The 21,808-nt window shown below is 38.7% G+C and overlaps 1 protein-coding gene across 23 annotated transcripts in view; it reads right to left on the bottom strand.

The window, feature by feature from the left end:
- FAM13A (family with sequence similarity 13 member A) overlaps nucleotides 1-21,808 on the bottom strand; it is a 340,765-nt gene that overhangs the window by 79,696 nt on the left and 239,261 nt on the right. For 12 of the 23 annotated variants that reach the window (XM_060416890.1, XM_060416884.1, XM_060416886.1 and 9 more), the window contains one exon: nucleotides 4,701-4,742. The exons of 4 other annotated variants lie outside the window; for them this stretch is intronic. In XM_060416890.1, coding sequence (XP_060272873.1) covers nucleotides 4,701-4,742 — 42 coding nt within the window. Of the gene's footprint in view, nucleotides 1-4,700; nucleotides 4,743-17,775; nucleotides 17,821-19,508; nucleotides 19,712-21,808 lie in introns of those variants that run through there. 7 more of the 23 variants (XM_042251246.2, XM_042251247.2, XM_042251250.2 and 4 more) reach the window with 3 other exon arrangements.

Genomic DNA, 21,808 nt, shown 5'->3' with positions numbered 1-21,808 from the left:
GTTTTTCTGAGAAATGAAATAATGCAACATGAACTTATTAAAATACATTTTAAGCCTTTAAAAAAAAAACAAGTGTTAGGTAAGTGAGGAGCCAACATTTAGAGGCCAGGTGAGCTGTTTAGATCCCACTGCATAAGACTGGTTATAGGTGTGCAATCTTTGAACCATATAGTCAGGGTTTTGCTAAGGCACAGGCAAAGATGGGTTCTAGGTATGTGCATAATCCATGAATTTGTAAGAAAGAAGGAATTCATGGGTCAAAACTGAGTGGGTTGGGATGAAGATAGGACCTGACTGTAGCCCCTAAGGAAGGCGAAGGCAGTGAAGGGAGATGCCAGCAGGTACAGATGAGGAGGAACAGAAAGCAGACATCAAGCACTCTACTCCTAGTGGAAATGACCAGAGAAATCAAAACCTGGGCTTGTGGATGCTCAAGACTTCGATAAATAGCACTCCCAACAGATCCCAATCAGATAGGACTGGACATTACCAAAAGAATTCAAACAACAGGCTGCAAGTGGCCCAGAGAACATCTACTCCAAGTTGCTTTCACACTAATCTGAGCAGTTGAGGTAAGGGCTCCTTTTCTGGGATTCCAGCCTAGACTAGGAAACAAGTCAGGGTACGGGTGTCTTTGCCAAGTATGTTCTGTACCTTTAGTGTACGGGTCTGTGTTTATTTTGCAGCAATCTCACTAAGGGTTTGGCATAGACTGTCCCTTTCTTTCATTTCCTTAATCACTTCAACAGGGCAGGTAATCTCTAATAAGCACCTGGGGAACAATGACACCTACTGTTTGAGCTACTGTAGCTGCAATTAAAAAAAAAAATCACTGCAGATGGTGACTGCAACCATGAAATTAAAACACTCTTGCTCCTTGAAAGGAAAGCTAGGACAAACTTGGACAGCATATTGAAAAGCAGAGACATCATTTTGCCAACAAAGATCTATATAGTAAAAAGTATGGTTTTTCTGTAGTCACGTACGGATTTGAGAGTTGGACCATAAAGAAGGCTCAGTATTGAATTGATGCTTTCAAACTGTGATGCTAGAGAAGAGTCGTGAGAGTCCCTTGGACTGCAAGGAGATCAAACCAGTCAATCCTAAAGGAAGTAAATCCTGAATACTCATTGGAAGGACTGATGCTGAAGCTCCAATACTTTGGCCACGTGATGCAAAGTGCTGACTCATTGGAAAAGACACTGATGCTGGGAAAGATTGAAGGCAGGAGGAGAAGGAGGCAGCAGAGGATGAGATGGTTATATAGCATCAATTCAATGGACATGAATTTGAGCAAACTTGAGGGGACACTGGAGGACAGAGGAGCCTGGCGTGCTGTAGTCCATGGGGTTGCAAAGAGTCAGACAGGACTTAGCAAGTGAATAACAACAAGCTGCAATAAACTTGCCACATGGGACAGTGACAGGTGTAAGTTTGTAGCTACTATTTCTTTCTTTGGCAAAAAAGGACAAATGGTTCTATGGTGAGTTAGGTTAGGCTGGGGAAGTACTGGAGTTAGACAAGACAATTCTTATCAGAGAAAATTATTAACCCAGAATGAGAATATCTGAGTGTATGTCTATTTATAAAAGCCCTACCTTACTACAGAAAGGCTTGAAGACAATGGAAATGTCCGGTAGATTTACAAGCGGTTTAACCATGATTGTTAGAAGAGCAATTGCAGAAACTGCAGTTCTACAAGGTGAAAGGTAGAGCAAGGTAGCAAATGAAGCGGCCCCTCTCATTCTCTGTCCCTGTATTCCATCACCTTCCCCCAGCCACAGGGACGTCCTGGAACCTCCACTAGTGCACTGTAGCCTCTCAATCTGCTCTTCGTTTCTACTCTAGATTCTCTCTTGTTGTAGATAATGCATCTTGTGTCCACCGCAATGGCCGAATGCCAATCTAATCTCTTGTATCTGAGTTCCTCTTATGGATCATCTATTCTCCTTCCTCTGAAATGGGAGGCCTGCTTTGCCCTTATCTTCCCTCTGTTCTGACCTGGTCTACCTGAAGACTGCCCACTCCCAAACTTGCAGCCACTGAGATTTGCTGTTCTACTTCACGTTAGACCTTTCAGAACAAACCACCAAATGGAATATCCAACCATTAAATACCCATCCCCGCTACCAGGCTGCTTATGGTTGAACCAACTTTTGGTGAATACATATCTTAGATGTATCTCATCTCTTGATTTGGCCTTTTCCTCCTCTGAAAAAGCTGACCAATCAATACTGTTGATATACAATATTTAGTATTCAATACCCCTAGTCAGGAAAGACACCTTTTTGCAACTACCAATCATGTTTTACTTTTTAAAGGCACAGAAAAAATTATTTTGGATTTAAAAGAGCCAATTTTGTTTTTCAACATGTTAACAAATCTTTATGAAATTCATTAGTCATACAATAATGCCCCTTTCCTAACACTGCAGCAAAGGAATTGCAATAAAGTGGGAGAGAAAGGAATGGAAGACAGGATGCTAGAAAAATTTATTTAAATATACTTAAAACATTTAAGCATTCATTTGCTCTTACTTGAGGTAGTACCAAAAAAAGTGCATTGATTTATAAATTAAATTATCATTGGACATGTTAATGGTTCTAGTCCAAAAATCTAGAAGAACCTAATCATAATTAATAATCACATAACATTTTTTCTACTTGAATTCTGCATGCTAGAGTAACCCAGGAAAAGTCAACCTCAAACCAGCCATGAAAATAATTTGGAAAACAAGATTCATGTTTTATCAACAGATTCTTCCTGTTTCATGTCAAGTAGGCAAAAAACAATCTAAATTAGCTTGGACCAATCTAATTCTTACATAATTCCCAAGATTACCATGCAGTGTTTTTCAGCAAAGGAAGCTATATTTGAAAATTTTAATTTTGGGCCAAATAATTGCTAGTTTTGCCTTTATGAAGTATCTCCACTTAGTTTAAATTCCCCTCATGTGAAAAGAATGCCTGTTGGTAACGTTTCCTTTTTCTACAACTTTATCTCTACTGTAAATGTGGGCAGTACGCATGTCCCCCACCCCACTTCCATCATATTTTAGTTTTTATTACTCTTAATATTCAAAGGCCAAATAGGGTCTATCATGAGTTCAATAAATATGTTAACTTTCTTTACATTCTTTTGCTTTCATTTTGGCACTACAGAATTTCTTTTTCAAGACTACAGTATTACTCTAGGTAATTACAAAACTTACACTATAAAACACAATAATATGTATCTGAGGACTTACGATTTTTATAAGCCCATTTTCCCCACCTGCTTTTTAAAAGAGTGGTAAAAAATAAAATTCAATACTATGCAAAACACAGACTGATGCTACCCATAGTAATAAAAATAAGGTAAATCAGAGAATAGTTCTCATTACTCATCAGGATCTGGTGCTACAGTCTTCTGTACTGTGTAGAACTTAATTTCCATTAATATATGATAATCATTTGCTTGATATTACTGTGTATATTTACATAATGAATACTAGCATCCCTGTGTACCCAGCAACTTCCTCATGGGTTTATAGCAATTGCACAGTCAAGACAGCTTATAAACCAGAATGTGCTGGTCTGACTGGCAGGAAACCAGAATGAATCAAATGGACCACCATGCTGTCTCAAACTGATACCCTAAATGTTCCCTCTCTTGCCGCAAAGTGACTTGCTTCATGTCTCTGAAGGGCAGAACACTACTGTAAACCAGTTACTTGGCCAAGCCTGATGTCCTACAACACATTTCAGAACTATGATGGTTGAATTAAAATCTAACTCTAAGACTATTGCAACAAATTAGATTCAAAAACAAACAAAATATGGATGTCATATCCTCACACTTTTTAAAAAGTGGAATTCAAAATTGAGGAAAAGTTAAAGAAAACTTCAGCAATTTAAACTTGAATTTATAGTCATATTTTTTTCAAATATATTTTCTTTTTTTTTATCTTACTTTACAATACTGTATTGGTTTTGCCATACATAAACATGAATCCACTACGGGTGTACATGTGTTCCCAATCCTGAATCGAATATATTTTCTAAGTCTTTGAAGTAAGTAGGTAGTGAGGAAAGAAATGCAAAAGTAAGAAAAACCTGGCTCTAGGTCATTACCTAAATGAAGTGGTTCACTGATAATCACATCAATACAAAAACTTTTTAGTCTGGAGGGAAGTGATCTCATCTAACATCTACTTTGATGTAAACTTACCTGTTTCAAGAGTTATCATTCTGACTTCGTAAACTTTAGAAAATAATCCCGAACTCCATGAACTTGCTGAATATTAGTTTCATACTTTACTACCATATAGAAAATGATCTGATATCACCCAAGACTACTTCAGCAAGTGAGCCTTAGGCTCAGAGCCCTCCCTACTTGCATATATGTGTAGAACGGAGTTTTTAAAATTTAGGTTACAGCCTGATCATTAGGCAGACTTTAAAATTAAAATGGCTACTTTGACATCTTTGAATTTAAAACAAAATATCTTATTTTAGTCTTTTCAGCTATATTAAAACTTTTTTAAGATTTCTTAAAAGAGAGAAAAATATAGCATGAACATTATGGTAAGGGATTCTAATAAGCTTAGTCTGGCTACAGGACAGAATATTCTATTGAAAAGAATTAATGTAGACAAAACCAAAGAATTCTTAACCCTCCCCCAATTCCCTGTAACAGACCAATAAAAATCAAATAAATACCTCAAATAGAAAGGTGACATAGGTCTTTCATCTTCCTGCGAACTAAAAGGAAAATGAAATTTGAATTAATTTCTGTTAACATCATAACATCTCAATTTTACTAAAACTCTATTCCCCCTATCAAAAATTTTGTTTTGACACATTTAATCTCACCATGGAGTAAAGTTAGCAGAGTACACTCTACCTTGGACCCAGCCAAGACCAATTACTTCTTCAAGGGAGATCAAGAGAGGTTTCTTTCAAGATTAGCCTAAGGCGAAAGTAACTCACATCATACTTTCAAGAGGAACTGTTTAACTACCTTATTCTAAAAGCCCAAGCCCATATATTACACAAACTCTTAAGATGATTACAAACTCAATTATCTCAATAAAGTTAATTACAGCTCATTAACATGATATGAAAATAAGAAAGAGTCAACAAAATATTCCTAAGTGTATGATGCTCTAGCAATGCCCAGGCACCAGTACACAACACTCTTGCTCTTTGCCTTCTGCAGCTACACCCAAGGTATTAATGAAGGTAAGTAACATGAAAGGACACAAATCAAACTACTATAAAAATAGTTTAAGTTCCTCAAACAACACAGAAACAACATGAAGCTTAATCAAAAGTATTTAATTATAAATATAAAGTGTATACTACAGTGAAATATTTTTCCTTTCTTTTACCTGCTTTTCTCTTTTGATAAATGACCTCAAAACAAATAACGAGTCTCTCCCCTTCAGGCCTACTAGAGTGGTCTTTGAACTTTTTTGATTATGCACTTGTGCAAAATTTGCTTTTAAGTAGCCATTCCCCTGAATATACTAGGTATCTATGTTAAATGTGTTCAGCATTAAACAGAAAAAACTATAAATATATTAGATAAAGTTAATCTAATACAATCAATCTTCTTGTACCCTTGTGGTAATGACAAACATCACTGATGAAAAGAGAAAAGTTTTCTTCATAATGTTATCTTGGCAATCACCAAAAATCTTATTACAAGTCGTAGTATAAGAGAGACACATACAAATCTTATTACTAGTGTAACACACACCACCACCCCCCCCCCACACACACACCCATACCCACATCCACACACCCATCAACCCTGCCCTGGAAGTAGAAAAGGTCTGGCTACAAGATGACATATAAAAAATGACATTATTTTTCACTCTCTCATGATTTTGATTTCCAATGTCAATATCACTTAGGAATCTTAGTGTTTATCTTGTCAAAGATTTTGCTGTTTGTAATTGATCATGCCAGTTCTTCTCAAGTGAAAGGTAAATGGCTAGATCAGCTTTATTCTTGACTCTAATATTGATGGGCTGAGGGCAAGGCTTGATGAGTTATAGACACTAACACCTGGGAAACCCCCTGGTGTCTTGGGAAGAAACCCCTGGAGTCGTGCTTTACAGGAGTGATTACTTTAAGCTAGACCAACACAAGGGGCTTACATATTTGACATCAAAATAGTCCTTGAAAACACTTAACGAATTATAAACATGTTAGAATTGGGTTTGTTTCCTAACCAAGGGTTACTGTCAAAAACAGTAAGTATAACTGACACTATGGAAAAGATAGGAACGTGTAAGCAGTGTACTAAACACATCTTTGCCCAGAACAGATCCTTAACTCTAACATGTAACAAATATTAACGGAAATTAACAAGGTTTCTTTAGTAAACAGTTAACAATATGGTTGGTTTTCTTAAAATTCAGAAGTGCCTTGGGAGATAAGTTAATGACGCAGAGTTCTGAACACAGTTGTTCATGTGCTTCGGCTAATATTTCGTGTGCATGCATGAAAACGTCCTTGTAGTCAACAGAGGCAATCACAATCAAATTTCCTCCTTTACATCTTCTCTCCTTCACACATCTGTTCATCAGTGAGGCACTATCTTGTGCTTAACATTAATTATCTCATGTAAATCCTCACCAAAACTTCCCTGGTACTTGCCCCTCTCTTGAGAACAGCAGGCTCAGAGCAGGCACATAACTTATCCAGGTCACACGGCTGCTGCTGCTCAGTTGCTTCAGTCATGTCCGACCCTGTGTGACCCCATAGACGGCAGCCCACCAGGCTCCCCCGTCCCCAAGATTCTCCAGGCAAGAACACCAGAGTGGGTTGCCATTTCCTTCTCCAGTGCATGAAAGTAAAAAGTGAAAGTGAAGTCGCTCAGTTGTGTCCAACTCTTTGAGACCCCATGGACTGCAGCCTACCAGGCTCCTCCGTCCTTGGGAGGAGGAGGCGAAAGTACTGGAGTGGGGTGCCATTGCCTTCTCCCAGGTCACACGGCTAGTGACGTGCAAACAACAAACATACTTTTTGCCTTCAATTTTAATTTATCAAAATATGATGGGATGAATGTCCTCATTCTGGCACAATATCTTGTGGACTTTATAAGCTCTGTGCCATGCTTCTGATTATAGCAACTCTACACCAACCTTAGTCAAAGTCCACTCATAATGCTTTATGCCTGATAGCACGTACAAGGTGATTAATTTGTTAAAATGTATTGGTACTAGGTCAAGAATGCCTCTTCACAGAACCATGAGTTTTTAAATCATGAGCAAATATATTTTAAATTAGTTTTTTGGAGTATAATTGCTTTACAGTGTTGTATTAGTTTCTGCTGTACAAAACAGTGAATCAGCTATACGTATACATATATCCCCTCTTTGTATTTCCTTCCCATTTAGGTCACCACAGTGCTTCCCTGGTGGCTCAGCTGGGAAAAAGTGTCTGCCTGCAATGCAGGAGACCTAAGTTTGATCCCTGGGCCGGGAAGATCTGGAGAAAGAAATGGCAATCTACTCCAGAATTCTTGCTTGGAAAATTCAATGGACAAAGGAGCCTGCCAGGCTACGGTCCATGGGTTCGCAAGACTGAGCGACTAAACCTACCGAGGTCACCGCAGTGCAGCTCCCTGTTCTATACACTAGGTTCTCGTTAGCTATCTATTTTATACATAGCAGTGTACATATATCAACACCAATCTCCTAATTAATTCATCACCCCTTTCTCTCCCCCGTCCCATCCACGTGTCCGCTCCCTACATTCACGTCTCTACTTATTTTTTCAGGCTGCATTTGCACAAGGTAAACTTGTCAATGAAAGACAAAATCAGAAGTTCTTAATTTGGAAATGTCCTTAAATTCTGAGCAGTGTTTAAGCACTGTTATTTATTTGAAATGAACCAGACTCAGTATTAACTCAGTATATTAGATTTGCTCAGTCAGTGGCAGTCAGTGGGACAGCAATCTATGCATAGCACCCAAGAATAAAAATAAAATTTGAAAAGAAAATGAGGAAAATAATTAATTTTGATAGCTAATTAGCCTATTTTTATTTTCCCTTTCATAAAAGTAATGTAATCTTGACTACAGTATAAATTCTGAAACAACTAAAACATTGATTTCAGATAAAGTCTATTAATTCTAAAAATCAATTTTATGCACAGATTTTAAAAGCAAGTTCAAGGAAAAATGGCCAAGGACAATTCTTCCAACTGAACAGAGAAAATAAACTTTTCCACAAAATTTACACATTGGAATGTAAAACGTTTGAAAAGATCACCATTTCTACCTCTGTGCAAAAGGAACACTGAACTATTATTATATGCCCTCAAGCACCTATTTATAGTTATTTATGCCTGTTGCTAGCTTTACATCAATCTCAGGCATGTCCAGTGATGTTGAGTTGTAATTTTTTGCCTAAATTTTAGGTTGAGAATTAATTCAGACATACTTTCAATTTTTAAAAATAAGCACATGTACTGTGAATGAAAAGGGGAGTGTGTGTCATGAAATGAAGCCAATGACAAACTGTAACAACTTGGAATTCATTCAATGTCTTCCTTGCTTACTAGTAAAAACGCTGTATTTTAATTATTTCTTGTTTGCTGACTCTGAGTAATAGCCAAGTTTAAGCAGCCAATTGCTTTGCTTTTTAAAAAAATCAAATACATTGAGAGATTTGAGCAATCATCTCATGTTCATCAGGCCATTGAGTGCTTAATGTCCTTAGACATGTGGTGTTATATTCTCTTGCAACAGCTGCCTGTGGGAAGAACATTTATCAAATAGACCCAAGTAATAGTCCAAATCTAAGAAGCTACAGCTGAGAAGGGCAATAACAAAGATAGAAGGGTTTTAGTGGGGGCCTATCTAACTTACCTTTTTTACATTTAATTTTTAGTTTATCTTGGAGTATAATTGACTTACAATGTTGTGTAAGTTTCAGGTGTACAGTAAAGGGATTCATTTACACATTAAATATATCCTTTCTTTTTCAGATTCTTTCCCATAAAGATCATTACAAAATATTGAGTCGAGTTTCCCGTGCTGTATTAACTTATCTTTTCATGTGACTCAACATTGGCAAATGCACGTAAATGGATGACACCTAGACTTACGATCTCTTCCTGAGCTGCACTCATTTCTAAACTGAAGCCACAGAGTGCAATGCCTATCGATTTAATTACACAGCAAGCTAACTGAAACTGCAAAAAGCGTGGTGCTTTCTATGCCTAAGAAAAACCAAGTACTGTTGGGAGAATTCCCAGACTGAGGTATTCAGAATGGACCCTCAATTACTGGATCAAACCACCATTCCATTCAATTCCCTTTTGAACTGTCACGATAAATGTTCCAATTAGTCCAACTTACTAATTGGTTAATGTGGCTGGCTACCTCCAAAATTAACATAATCTGCATATTTAGCTGCACACTTTAACTACATTTTCAAGTGATTTGAGCTAGACGAAACAGTTTGTAAGTGTTCCTTGGGTATTGAAGTACAGCAAAATAGGTAAGGATTAGTTCCATTCATTGAAAAATCAGAAAAAAAAAATCTACTGGGGCTTAAAAAATGCAAATAGCCAAAGGAGGAGAAAAAGGGAGGGACAAGTGAAAAGACAAAATTAAAAGTATTAAGTAAACACTTTCTCTGGAATTCAGGTTTTCCCCTCATGTTGCAACAAATGTGCTAAATGGAAGAATTTTCTTAGATGAGATTTCTTCAAGGATAATGAGGTGAGTGAAAATTAGCATATTTTCTTTTCTTCCTTCTTCTGCAAAAAATAAAGTGCCATACTTGTGCCTTTTTGATTTATCCACAGTCTCAGGCATCAGCATTTATAACCCCCAGTTACAGCATTTATAACCCTCCAGTTGGGGTGTGATGGAGCAGCTGGTGTTCTGCCGCTCAGATTTTTGGTTCTGCTCCATTCAGGAACACAGTAGAAAACATTCTCCCTGTTACTTTTGGAAAACAAACACCAAGAGTTTTCAGATCAACTTCTAGCCAACTGTTTGCCCCTGTAAGTTCAGGGGGACATTTTTGTAGATATATGTATACTTCTTTATTATAAATCCAAGCAACTTCGCTTACAGTTTTATTATTTGTATGCTGTTAACTAAGAAAGCAACACCTAGCCGCCAGGAGAAATAAAAACAAACCACTTAACTTCAAGAGCAAACAGGTTTTCCTGACCAATGGGTAAATGCAAAAACTGTTAATGAGCTGAAACTGCTAATGTTCACAAGACTAGAACTAACTTCGTTTAGCGAACACGAAGAGGTATTATGCTTTGGAAGCAAAACAAACAAAAGGCTTCCAAAAATTTGCAACCTTCCCCGCAATAAGGTAGGGAAATAATTAAATTCTTTTCTTGATTGCTTAGTACAAATTTGAAATATATTGTTTGGGGCTGAATAGTATCTCCTCAAAAACAGTATCCCCTAACCCCAAGAAACTCAGGATATGATCATGTTTGAAAATAGTCTTTACAGAGGTGATCAAGTTAACGTTACCATAATGGGCTCTAACGCATACAACCAGCACCCTTATAGAGCAGACAGAGGTGGATACACACACAGGTAGCACACCATGTGAACACTGGAATTGTGTTGCCACCAACCAAAAACTCCTGGAAGTAAGGAGAGAGGCCAGGGATAACTCATTTCCCAGTGTCTTTTGAGGGAGCCCAGCCCTGCCAACATGTTAATTTGGGATTTCTGGCCTCTAGAACAGTGAGACTGCAAGGAAATCCAACCAGTCCACTCTGAAGGAGATCAACCCTGGGATTTCTTTGGAGGGAATGATGCTAAAGCTGAAACTCCAGTACTTTGGCCACCTCATGCAAAGAGTTGACTCATTGGAAAAGACTCTGATGCTGGGAGGGATTGGGGGCAAGAGGAGAAGGGGACGACAGAGGATGAGATGGCTGGATGGCATCACTGACTCGATGGACGTGAGTCTGAGTGAACGCCGGGAGTTGGTGATGGACAGGGAGGCCTGGCTTGCTGAGATTCATGGGGTCGCAAAGAGTCGGACACAACTGAGCGACTGAACTGAACTGAGGACAGTGAGACAATAAATTTCTGTTATTCTCAGCTACCCTGTTGGTGGTGTTCTGTCACAGCTGTGCTGGGAAACTAACAATTCTACTAAAAATATTCCGCCCCCCCCAAATCCAGAATTAAGAACCTGCCTAACAAAAGTGTCTCCATCTTACACATAGGTTATACTCTGGAATTTCATTTGTAGGATGGCTAAGACTAGAATCGGTTTCTCACACTGACATGGGGATTTGACTTCCAGGCCTGTACTAACCTCTCATTCAAATAAAGTATCCTCAATAAGCACTCCAGAGTCAGTGTTTTGAAAAACTTTGGCCACGACCCAGTTAGAAACACATTTTACATTGTGACAGTACGCAGACACATAAAAGAGACAAACACTTCATAGCATTATTCTTACTTTGGATATTTTCTATTTTGTCATATTTCACGGATATAAAGTTATATAAAACACTGGTCACAATCCGCTAAATTGGTTTTATGACCACCAAAAGGTCATGACCCACAGTTGAAAAATGCTATGCTAAACACACATCTCCCTGGCTTGAGGCATAATTAATGCACAATGAATGCTGCTGAATTAAGATCAACATTCTCATAGGACAGACAGCAAACACTCTTTTCTTCTCTGCTTCACTGTCAGAATCAGCTCTGGGCCAAAAAAGGTACAGATTTTGTTGAGCCCGGATCACAGATAAAATCAGAGAGAAAGCAGGTCCAGATACACCTAGCAATATAGATGTGAGAAAGTCATTCTAGGTGAGCATGGGGGAGCTGATAGAGGATTTCCAGGTCTCTTCAATATTCTTTTCCTGCTTATACCACAGGATGGTGTCAAGAAGGAGACTCAGGGACCCATGGCTTTTTTTGATTTTGCCTTCCTTACTGACCTGGGCTGCCCAGGTTGCGCTAGTGGTCAAGAATCTACCTGTTAATGTAGAAGATGCAAGAGATGTGAGTTCAATTTCTTGGCTGGAAAGAGTCCCTGGGGTAAGAAATGGCTACCCACTCCAGTATTCTTGCCTAGAAACTTCCATGGGCAGAGGAGCCTGGCGGTCTACAGTCCATGGGGTGAAAAAGAGTCAGACACAACTGGGAGCTTCTAGAGATTACTAATGACCACGACATTCTTTATCACCTATATTCTGTCTCTTCGATTCAAAGAACTAGTATACTTGGAAGGAACTAGGGAGCACCTTACTCTGTTTCCGTCCCTCTACCCAGCTAGTTCTGTCCCTGGATGCCCTTCTAATGAACACTGTTCAATCTCTAGGGAACTGGAGGGGACTGGTGAGGGTGTGTGCCTGCCAGCAACAGGATGCAAAGCTTTTAAGCAGGGAGGGGTGGGGCTGCTTTACCTTCTGTCTCTTCAATCTTTTCCTATAGTGAGAAAGTAAAAAGGAAACTATTACTACCTGTGGACCAGCTGACACAGCTGAGAGTCTCACATCGTACTTTACAGGGGATCCTGGCTGGAGATGCGTTTAGAAGTCACTGGACAGAGTCCTCATTCCTGTTATAATAATTTCAGTTGCATTAACAGCCAACTGCTCTCCTTAAAAAAAAAAAAAAAAATCCCTCACTCCTACTCATGGTCGGTCACCAAACTGCACTGATTCTATCTCAAAAAGAGACAAATCTCTTGAATCTGACCTTTCCTTTCCATTTCCACCGCTTTAGTCCCTCACAGTGGCAATACTCATTTTCCCCTGCCATCCAGACCAGTTTATCCTTAATACTCCCATCAGATTTATCTTCCTAACCTGAAACCCTCTCCTGTTTCCTCTTTGTCTTTGGGGTGAAGTCCAGATGTCCAAACCTGGCACACAAGGGCAGCGAGCTTCCATCAACCTCGCACTGCACTTTCGTAACCCTGTCTGTACGTGCTGTTCCCTCTGTCTTGAATGCTTCCGGCACTTCTCTCTCTGTCTGGTAAATACTTCATCTCTCAGCTCAAATGTCATCTAATCTGGGAGGCCATCTCCATCACCCTGGAGAGGGGAGAGACTTCTCCATGCAGGTTCCCAGACACTCTGTCCACAACCATAAACCAGTGCCCAGCACATGATGCCACAGATTCCAGAGTTTGGAAGCTGGCTTCACCTCCTGGACTGGTCTTTATCTTTGTCCCCTGCAGCACCTTGCAAGGTACCCAGAACATTCTGGGTGTTCTGTCAGTGGCTGAGGAATAAAATCAGCATCGCTCAGACCATGCTGAATCCTGACATGACCGTGTGATTATGCATTGTGAAAACATACCCCGTTTATAATTTGTAAAATTAAATTTCCCAACTGGATGCATTCTCAGATAGCTGTATGTTGATTATTTTAAGTTATTTTGTTCCCTGTTATTCCAAACTTAATGGAACTGCAACTGTGCCATGGGCTTTCTCCCACCCTTATTTAGAGAATTTATTTTCTCCCACTGCACAGTTAGATGTGGGAGTGCTGCCATTGTGCCAGTAATGTAAACACTACACTTTTTGTAGGGTACTGTGAACCCAGAAAAGGATATGTTCGGGCAAGGCAATGTTTGAATACGGGCTTGCCACATACTCTATCTGTTTGTTCTGGCTTGAGAGCAGGAAAAGAAATTTTTTTCACTTCATTGCAAACCCAAAGCTTTGTGTGGAGCTTAAAGAAAATTTTGGTTTAGTCACAAAACTGTTTTCAAGGCAGCTGGAAGCTTTCATTTGTCTCTGAGATTCTTGTTCAGCAAAGTGCTATTTATCATTATTACAGATACAGCAAGATCGCCTTCGGGAGGCAGCAATTTAGAACGTAATATACAGTAAGTTTCTTTTTTGAGTGGGTTGATATTAATGGATAAGAGAATATTTTTAGAACATCAGCAAACACATTGAAATATTTCCTAATCTTTGGCTCTGAAACAAACACAAAGGAATAGGTGATACCTGCCAGAGGGAATAGGAAATTTTTTTTTTTAACTAATTTTTTTCAATTATTACCCTGGTAGCTCAGACGGTAAAGAATCTGCCTGCAGTGCAGGAGACCTGGGTTCAATCCCTGGTTTGGGAAGATCCCTTGGAGAAGGGAATGGCTACCCACTCTAGTATTATTGCCAGGAGAATCCCAAGGACAGAGGAGCCTGGCAGGCTACAGCCCATGGGGTTGCAAAGACTCAGACACAACTTAGCAACTAACACTTTCACTTTACAACCATTCTTAATGGCTTGCTATAACAAGGTGCCACAGATGGGGTGGCTTCAACAACAGAAACACTGACTTCTCACATTTCCAGAGGTTGGAAGCCTGAGATCAGGGTGCCAGCACGGTCAGGTTCTGCTGAGAGCTCTCTCTGGCGTGCAGACTGCCATCTCCTTGCTGTACCTCCACCTGGATGGGGTTGGTGGACGGGGAGACTGTGCTCTGGTACTTTTATCTCCTCGTAAGGGCACCAATCCTATCATGGGAGTCCCACCTCCATGAGCTCATGCAAACCTAATTATTCCCAAAGGTCCCACTTTAACATACCATCACCCTAGGGACTAAAGCTCTAGTATATGAATTTGAATAGTTTTATCATTTACAAAGAACTATAATATTCTTTAACTACAAAATTTCCCCTCTAAGTAAGTATGTTAGGCATTATCACCCCTACTTCATAGGTAAAGAAAATGACTTGCCCAAATTCACATGGCTAACTCACTGTCAGTGTCTGGATATCTGGATACGTTTCTTGACGGCGCGTTTACTATCTTTCATTGCTTTCCCCACTGTTATCTGCTGACTCTCTAGTACCTCTTCTTTTTTACCCAGTACTTTAGACAGGGTGATCTCTCTAAAACTTAAGAATAACCGTCACTTTAATTCACACTAGCTTCTTGGTTTGGGGTAAACAGCAAATATTTAGGCTTCAGAGCCACTGCAACCATCTCATGACAGCAGAGCCCATGGAGGTCTCCCTTGTTCTCACTCGTTCTCATTACTACCAAATGCAGACCACACTGGTGATGAAATCAAAGTTCAGATACTCAACCCCAGAAGGGTTAACCCAGACTGGAGGTAAGGCAGCTTTTAACTCCCTCTGAGACTGAGGTGGGTCATAGAAGGGAAGGCTGGGGAGGCTGAGTGCTATCAAAGTGCAAACAAGTTTGGAATAGCATGAGTTTTCAGATAAATTAACCTAAGGCGTCACCACCACAAACAGTAGAGGGCTCTCTAACATCACACAGGAGATTCACAAGCTGGCCCATTATTGCCGGGGTTGTTCCTTGGTTAAGTCCCCCATCATCCCAAGTGACCAACGTTTACTTGTTTGCAAAAGAATATTCCGAAAACCGATACTTAGAAAGGCCAAATGGATTCTGTTGATAAGAGGTTCAGTGACATTTTCCCATGCTGGGTCACTAATATATGTTAATTAATACTGTCACTATAAATCTTAAAGAGCCACTGCAATTTGCAATTTGGTATATTTCACCATCATGAAATAAATATTCAATAATGTATATTGAATATCATAATTTGCTTGATGAAGTAATGAAAAGAGAGTTATACTGACATTATTCATCTCAGTTTCCCACTTTCATAAATAAATCAAATGGAAAAAGGGATGTGAAAGCAGATGACGATGCATTAAAATCAAAGGAATCTAGACTAGTCATTAGTGCACTTAACTTCATCTTCCATCATTAGTTTTTGTGGCCATAAGATGAGTTAGTGACTATCTGAAAGTTAGCCTAGCAAATCAAAATACTGCTGTGAAGTTGAGAGCTTTGTCATGGACATAAGAGTGAGTAAAGGCTATTTCTTAGCTCACTGAAATCTTCTACATATAAAATGGAGATCCTCACCATTTTGGAGGTGAGGCTCCAAACATCCAAGGAAAAAAATACAATGGAATATGAATCACGAAAGGAGCTTGAGGTATAAGTGAAGTCTAGAGTCTAATAAACTATCTCTTTAGTGACAGAAAGTAAATTTGTTGTTGTTTAGTCGCTAAGTCTTGTCTGATTCTTTTGTGACCCCATGGATTGTAGCCTTCCAGGCTCCTCTGTCCACAAGATTTTCCAGGCAAGAATACTGAAGTAGATTGCCACTTCTTTCTCCACGGGATCTTCCCAACCAAGGAAATGAACTCGCATCTCCTGCACTGGTAGGCGAATTCTTTACCACTGAGCTCACCAGGTAAGCGTCTTTAGCACTGAGCCACCAGGTAAACCCTGAAGGTAAATTTAGTACCTGAGAAAAAACTTCTTTCAATTCTTTATATAGTTTCTCTACTTAATTCTAATATTATTCTATTTCCTTGGGAGCACTTTTTTAGTTGGCAAGAATATCAATACAATGCTATACAGTACAAATAATTTAGTATTTCTGAAAATAACTGGAATAATTTAACCATCTCAATAGATGTACTATAAGTTCTATCATTAGTTTAAGTCATTTTGCAGTGAACTTTAAGAACTGAGTTCTTTACAGAGGATCAAATTTTAAACATTCAGCCTTTGCAGTTTTTCTAAAAATGGTGTTTCAACATAGTCACTTCCATCCTGGAGAAAGTCTGCAAATTATGTTAAGTTATAAACAGATAGTAAAACACATTGAAGGGAACCAAAGTATTTTACTTCATTCTTAGCCTTCAATCTGTTATTCTCATCTTAGTTACTGATTAGCAGTAACAAATTTATCTTCTATACACTTTCACAACATGCTAAGAAAGGCTAAAAAGTCTCTCATGGGAATTATAAGCTAAGCAGACACTGGGGAACAAACATGCCCTCTAAAAAGATCATACACTTATATGAGGTTAAATAAAACATAGGGTAATATTATCCATGCAGGTACATCTCTATTATTATGTTAATTATAATGTCCATTACCAAATCCACCACAAGTATTGTAATTGTCTGGTCATGTGTCTGCGTCCTCACTAGCATGTGAGCTCTCTGAAGCAGAACTATGTCTTCATTCCCTTAGTATCACTGGCAATACAGAGTAGTATTTGGTCATAAAGAAAACATTAAAAAACACTGTAAGTATCTTTTAATAGGTAACACTGACCGTCTAGTAAATGAAAACATCAATTAAGACAAAGACACTTCACATAAGGTCCTGATATTCAATGTGTATTTGGGGATGTTGAGTAGTATTGTGTTAGTATCTTATATATACCTGCTGTCAATGGCTTTATGTAAGTTATAATCATTAACTAGAGTTTAGATCAGTGTTTCTCTGAGTGTGTGGACCATTTGTACCATATTTACTTTCAGGAAGCTTGTTAAAATGTTGATACTTCCCTGTCACACCCAGATTCAGATTCAGTAAGTCTAGGGAAAGAGAGGAGCAACAAGACACTGATTTTAAAATAAGTTCCCTAGGTAATTCTCATGCAGCTAAAGTATGAGAAGCACTGGGCTCTCTGCTCAATACAAACATGAGTGAGCATGAGTTTCTCTTAACTGGTATTTAAAGTTATTCTTTCCCTCATCCACTGTTAATTCAACTTCTAGCCCCTCAGTGTTCTTAAATAGAATGGAGCAATGCATTCAGCCCACAACTCAAGACTCTGCAACTTTCCTGCTCCAGGCCGGATAACAGTGGAGGTGGCTGCCAACAGTCATCTCCACTAGAGGTCACAGAAATCCTTAGTCAAAGACACTGTACTGGGCTTGGAAGAAGCAATTATGTGTAGGAACCAGAAAGCTTTCTACACAAGTGCTTAACTTCCCTTAACAAAGAGAACCACACAAGCCTACCTGTTCCTTGCCTTCAAGATGTGTTTGATCACAGGCAGGCACAGGCTGACGTGAGGATTGTAAGTCAACCAAATTAAATCCGCAGACATAGGGAGACAGTGAATAAAGTGATCAGCAATCTTGAATGCAAATTCACATTATTCCTCTTACATAGGTTTATTAGGACTAAGGACTAATAATTTTGGAAGAAATTACGCTGATTCTATTTTAGCTTTCATCAACTTAACTCCCTAAACAATATTTTAGCAGAATACAGATCTATTTTCTTAACAGTTATTATATCATTGTGCAGCTTACTACAGAGTTCAGTTCTAGAAAGGATGTGCTTAAGACACTTAAGAACTGACACCATTATAAGAAAAAATAAGCCCCCAGCTTTAAAGCTGGAAACCACATCAAGAGTCCAAAAATTGTACATTCGTTTTTAGTCTTCAAAATGCATGCCCTTCCCACTGAATTAATATAGACAAATTTTAGATCTATCCATTGATCAATTTCTGCTCCCTTAGGTTATCAATTTTAGAAAAGGAATTCCAGGGACATCCGCATCAAGTTCCATTACAGTGCAGCTGTCATCACAGTGAAAGAAAAACACTTACACTGTTTTATCTCACAGGGTACATCTGCAGGAACCATTTTGCAAATGAACACTCAACTTTGGTTTACCTTATTTTCATATTACAACATGACCGTCTGGTAAAATGGTTTTTAAAAAAGAAATTCATTTTTTGTCTAGGTTTTCCTCTTATGGATAAACCGTATTTACTATGTGACTTTTAAAATCACTTCCATTAATAAAACTCTCTATAGTCTTCTTAGAGGAAGCATTTACATAGAATCAAATGTCACTGCATGTATAGCAGTTGTAGCTGAAATAGTATAACATGATTTGCAAAAGAAATTCTAAAAATCCTAAAACATGACCTTGGGCAACTGAGGATTTACTCCAAGCCTCATTTTCTAGTTGTGAAACTGGAGGGCTGGACTCTGTCACCTCAGAGGTGACTTCCAGCTTCAACATTCCGGGACATCTTATTCACTTAATTTACCAACAGTGATCTTTTTGACATGCCTTTTGTTTAAACTTACTTTTCCCTGCTTTAGTATAACTCCTCCGCCCCAACCCCCAATCCATATTACAATCATTAATGAACAAAACAGAGCCTTGTGCTCAATCATTCTTACAGAGCAGTTTGGTTTGTTTGCTTAAAGGTGTCATCTGTGTAATCAACCTATCTAGAATTATTCATGGGGAAATAATATCCTTAGCATCTATGTCCATGTATTATAAAGTACTTATTGATAGAAAATCCTTGTCTAGATATAAAATTTAACGCAGAGGGCTCCTAAAATGCATTTTTAAAAGGTCTTTCCCCTGTCGCCATCCTTCAAAATGAGATTAGAGCTCACCGCAGCTTCATAACATCACTTAGAAACTCATTCAGTTTCTAATTCAGTTTTATTTTAAACCTGCTCAATATATTCTTCAGTTTCTGTTTTTTTTTTCAGATGTCAAAGCTATTTTGTTATATTTATTTTAATTCTTCTTCACCGAACAGTGAAGAAGATAAGAAGTTGGGCGTAAGTGTCAGTATGAGAAGCAATATGTTTACATTTTTCTGGTCTTGAGTTTGCAGCATATTACTGAAAGATGCCAAGTATTGGCAAAGTTATATAGTTTTACACCACTCAGAAAATACGGAAGAAAAAACCCAAATAGGAAAGAATACTACCTTTGCAGAGGCATGATTTCACAAGCCATCCTTGTCTGGAAATTGGCAAGGGACCCTCACAACTGTTTCTTCCGCGCCTAGTGGGGGCGTCTGTGCAGGGACCGGCTGCTCACAGCGGCTGGGCCAGGCTGGGGGCAGGAGGCTGCACCTCACCGCCGGAGAAGCAGCTTGCTCTGCAGTCTGCCAGCGTCCCGCTGCTCTCTGCCTCCAAACTTCTCCAGCAGTGCTATTTGATCGCTGCCTCTCTTACATTTCCACCGCAGTCCACTTTGACCTTTGTTCCAGGGAAGCAACTGAACCACCCAGCCAATCAGAGGAACAGCTGCTGCAGGGCTTAAAGGCGCTGCTTCTTTTGCGGCGGCTGCTGCTCCTCCCCTGGCTCCTCAGCGGGCTTGCCTTATTCTGGTAACACGAAACTTTCCTCGGAGCCCTTCCACAGACGGGCTTGTCAGTCTGGGGAAACAACCAATAACTGTGGCAAGAGCAGAGTCCCTTGACCTCTCAGTACTGAGACTGCCAACAAGGAAATCCATTTGTCAAGGAAAGACACTGCCTCTGAAACTGAAGGTTTCTGTGACAGAAGGCATAAGCTGCGTCCTGTCTCTTTTCTTCTTAAAAAAGAACAAAGAAAAAAAATCAAACCACTAACACTGAAAGGCGTAATACTCTTCTAGAAGGCACGCAGGCACTCTTCTAGACCCCTGCCCTACCCATATTTATTTCCTGCTGATGTTTACATTGCGGTGGCTACTAGTCACTGGTGACATCTCCCAAGGCACGTAGCTCTCATTTCTGGGGAGAACACACGTCCTAAGACTGACTGCTCAGGGTCTCAAGGGATCAATGTGACTATTTCCCGTGGAAATATTTTAACTTATTATTTCTGCATTTTATCCTTATAAAGTGAATGTGTTTATTTAAATACCCATTTTCCTCTAAGAATATCACCAGCATATTTTTGGTAGGTTGGTTATTGATTTTTTTTTTTTTACAGGTAACACCAAATCAATTTCTCATAAAGGCTGCTAAATGCCTGTTAGTTACCTAGCTTTCCCTTATTTTCCTCTTCAGTGGGGAATACTAATGTGTTGTTTTAGGAACATAACGGTTAATTCATAGGTTTCAAACACTGCAGAACAAATCTAGAAATATATTTTATTAAGCTTTCCTTCACAGCGTAAGACTTGCTGAGAGTTATAACAAAGCCCAGAACATCGCTTTTAGCACAAGGGCAGAGGGCCAGAGTCCACAACATTCAGAAACAGAGGGGGCTTGTATGACCAAAAAGGTATCCTTCTCCCCTGTAGTTTTCCCCAGATTTCTTACAGATCACTCATAATTCTGAATTTAGAACACAAAGCCCTACTGTAAGCATCCATTCTCCTTTGCTATACCTACTAATAAAAATATTCACTGTCCGACTAAATACTCCATCATATTTATGACGATGGATTAGTTATCCTAAAATTTATATTCAGACATTATGATAGAATCAATAACTAAAATCAGCCATTTAAAACAACAGAAGTTTTAAGTGTTTTAAAGTAAATTCAGAACCTACTTTTATTGAAGCTATCAGTATAGTGTTTTGATTCTAGACTTAGAAATTCTAATCATTCTCCAGTAACAATAACCTTGTTTTACGTATTTCTTAAGTTTTTTACCTTTCAAAAATGCATCTCTATATCCTGCTTAACACTTCATTTCTGGAGATAGGAAATCACTGTTACATATCATGATATCATTTCACTGATAAGTAAACTTGGTACTAGAAAATGAAGCAATTTGGAAACTTCACATGGAAAGTTAGTGGCAGAACAGAAACTGGTTTCAGGATTGCTCAGGTCTGCTTCAGATCTCTGCTGTACAGCACAGTGCTTAATCCATTCTACATGAGTTTTTAAAATATTTACAGGATAACATATTTTTAGAAATAGTTAAAATGCAGGCGATAGAAACAGTATCTTCTAATTTTATGAATATATCAATACTATATGGCTAAAAGAGACATGAAACCAATAATAAAGGACCCAGTATTACAAAAAATATGTTAAATCATATAATGATTTACATTCAATACATACTGGATGTAAAATACTGAATAGGAACATTCAAATTTTAACATCTGATTCCACATACATTTCCTGATAATTAAATCTGCCTATCAATATCCCTCTAACATGCCATATTACTAGTGAGATGTCAGTGGTCATTTCTGAAAATCACCTAACACTATAACTCAGTAAGTACCTGCCCTTTCAAGTCTCCATTATTTATTTATAATGATTCCTCCTTTCACT

Source organism: Ovis aries, chromosome 6, assembly GCF_016772045.2.
Source record: "Ovis aries strain OAR_USU_Benz2616 breed Rambouillet chromosome 6, ARS-UI_Ramb_v3.0, whole genome shotgun sequence".
Lineage (NCBI taxonomy): Eukaryota > Metazoa > Chordata > Mammalia > Artiodactyla > Bovidae > Ovis > Ovis aries.
Note: the sequence above shows the minus strand (reverse complement) of the source record. Positions and strands in the feature narration are given on the sequence as shown.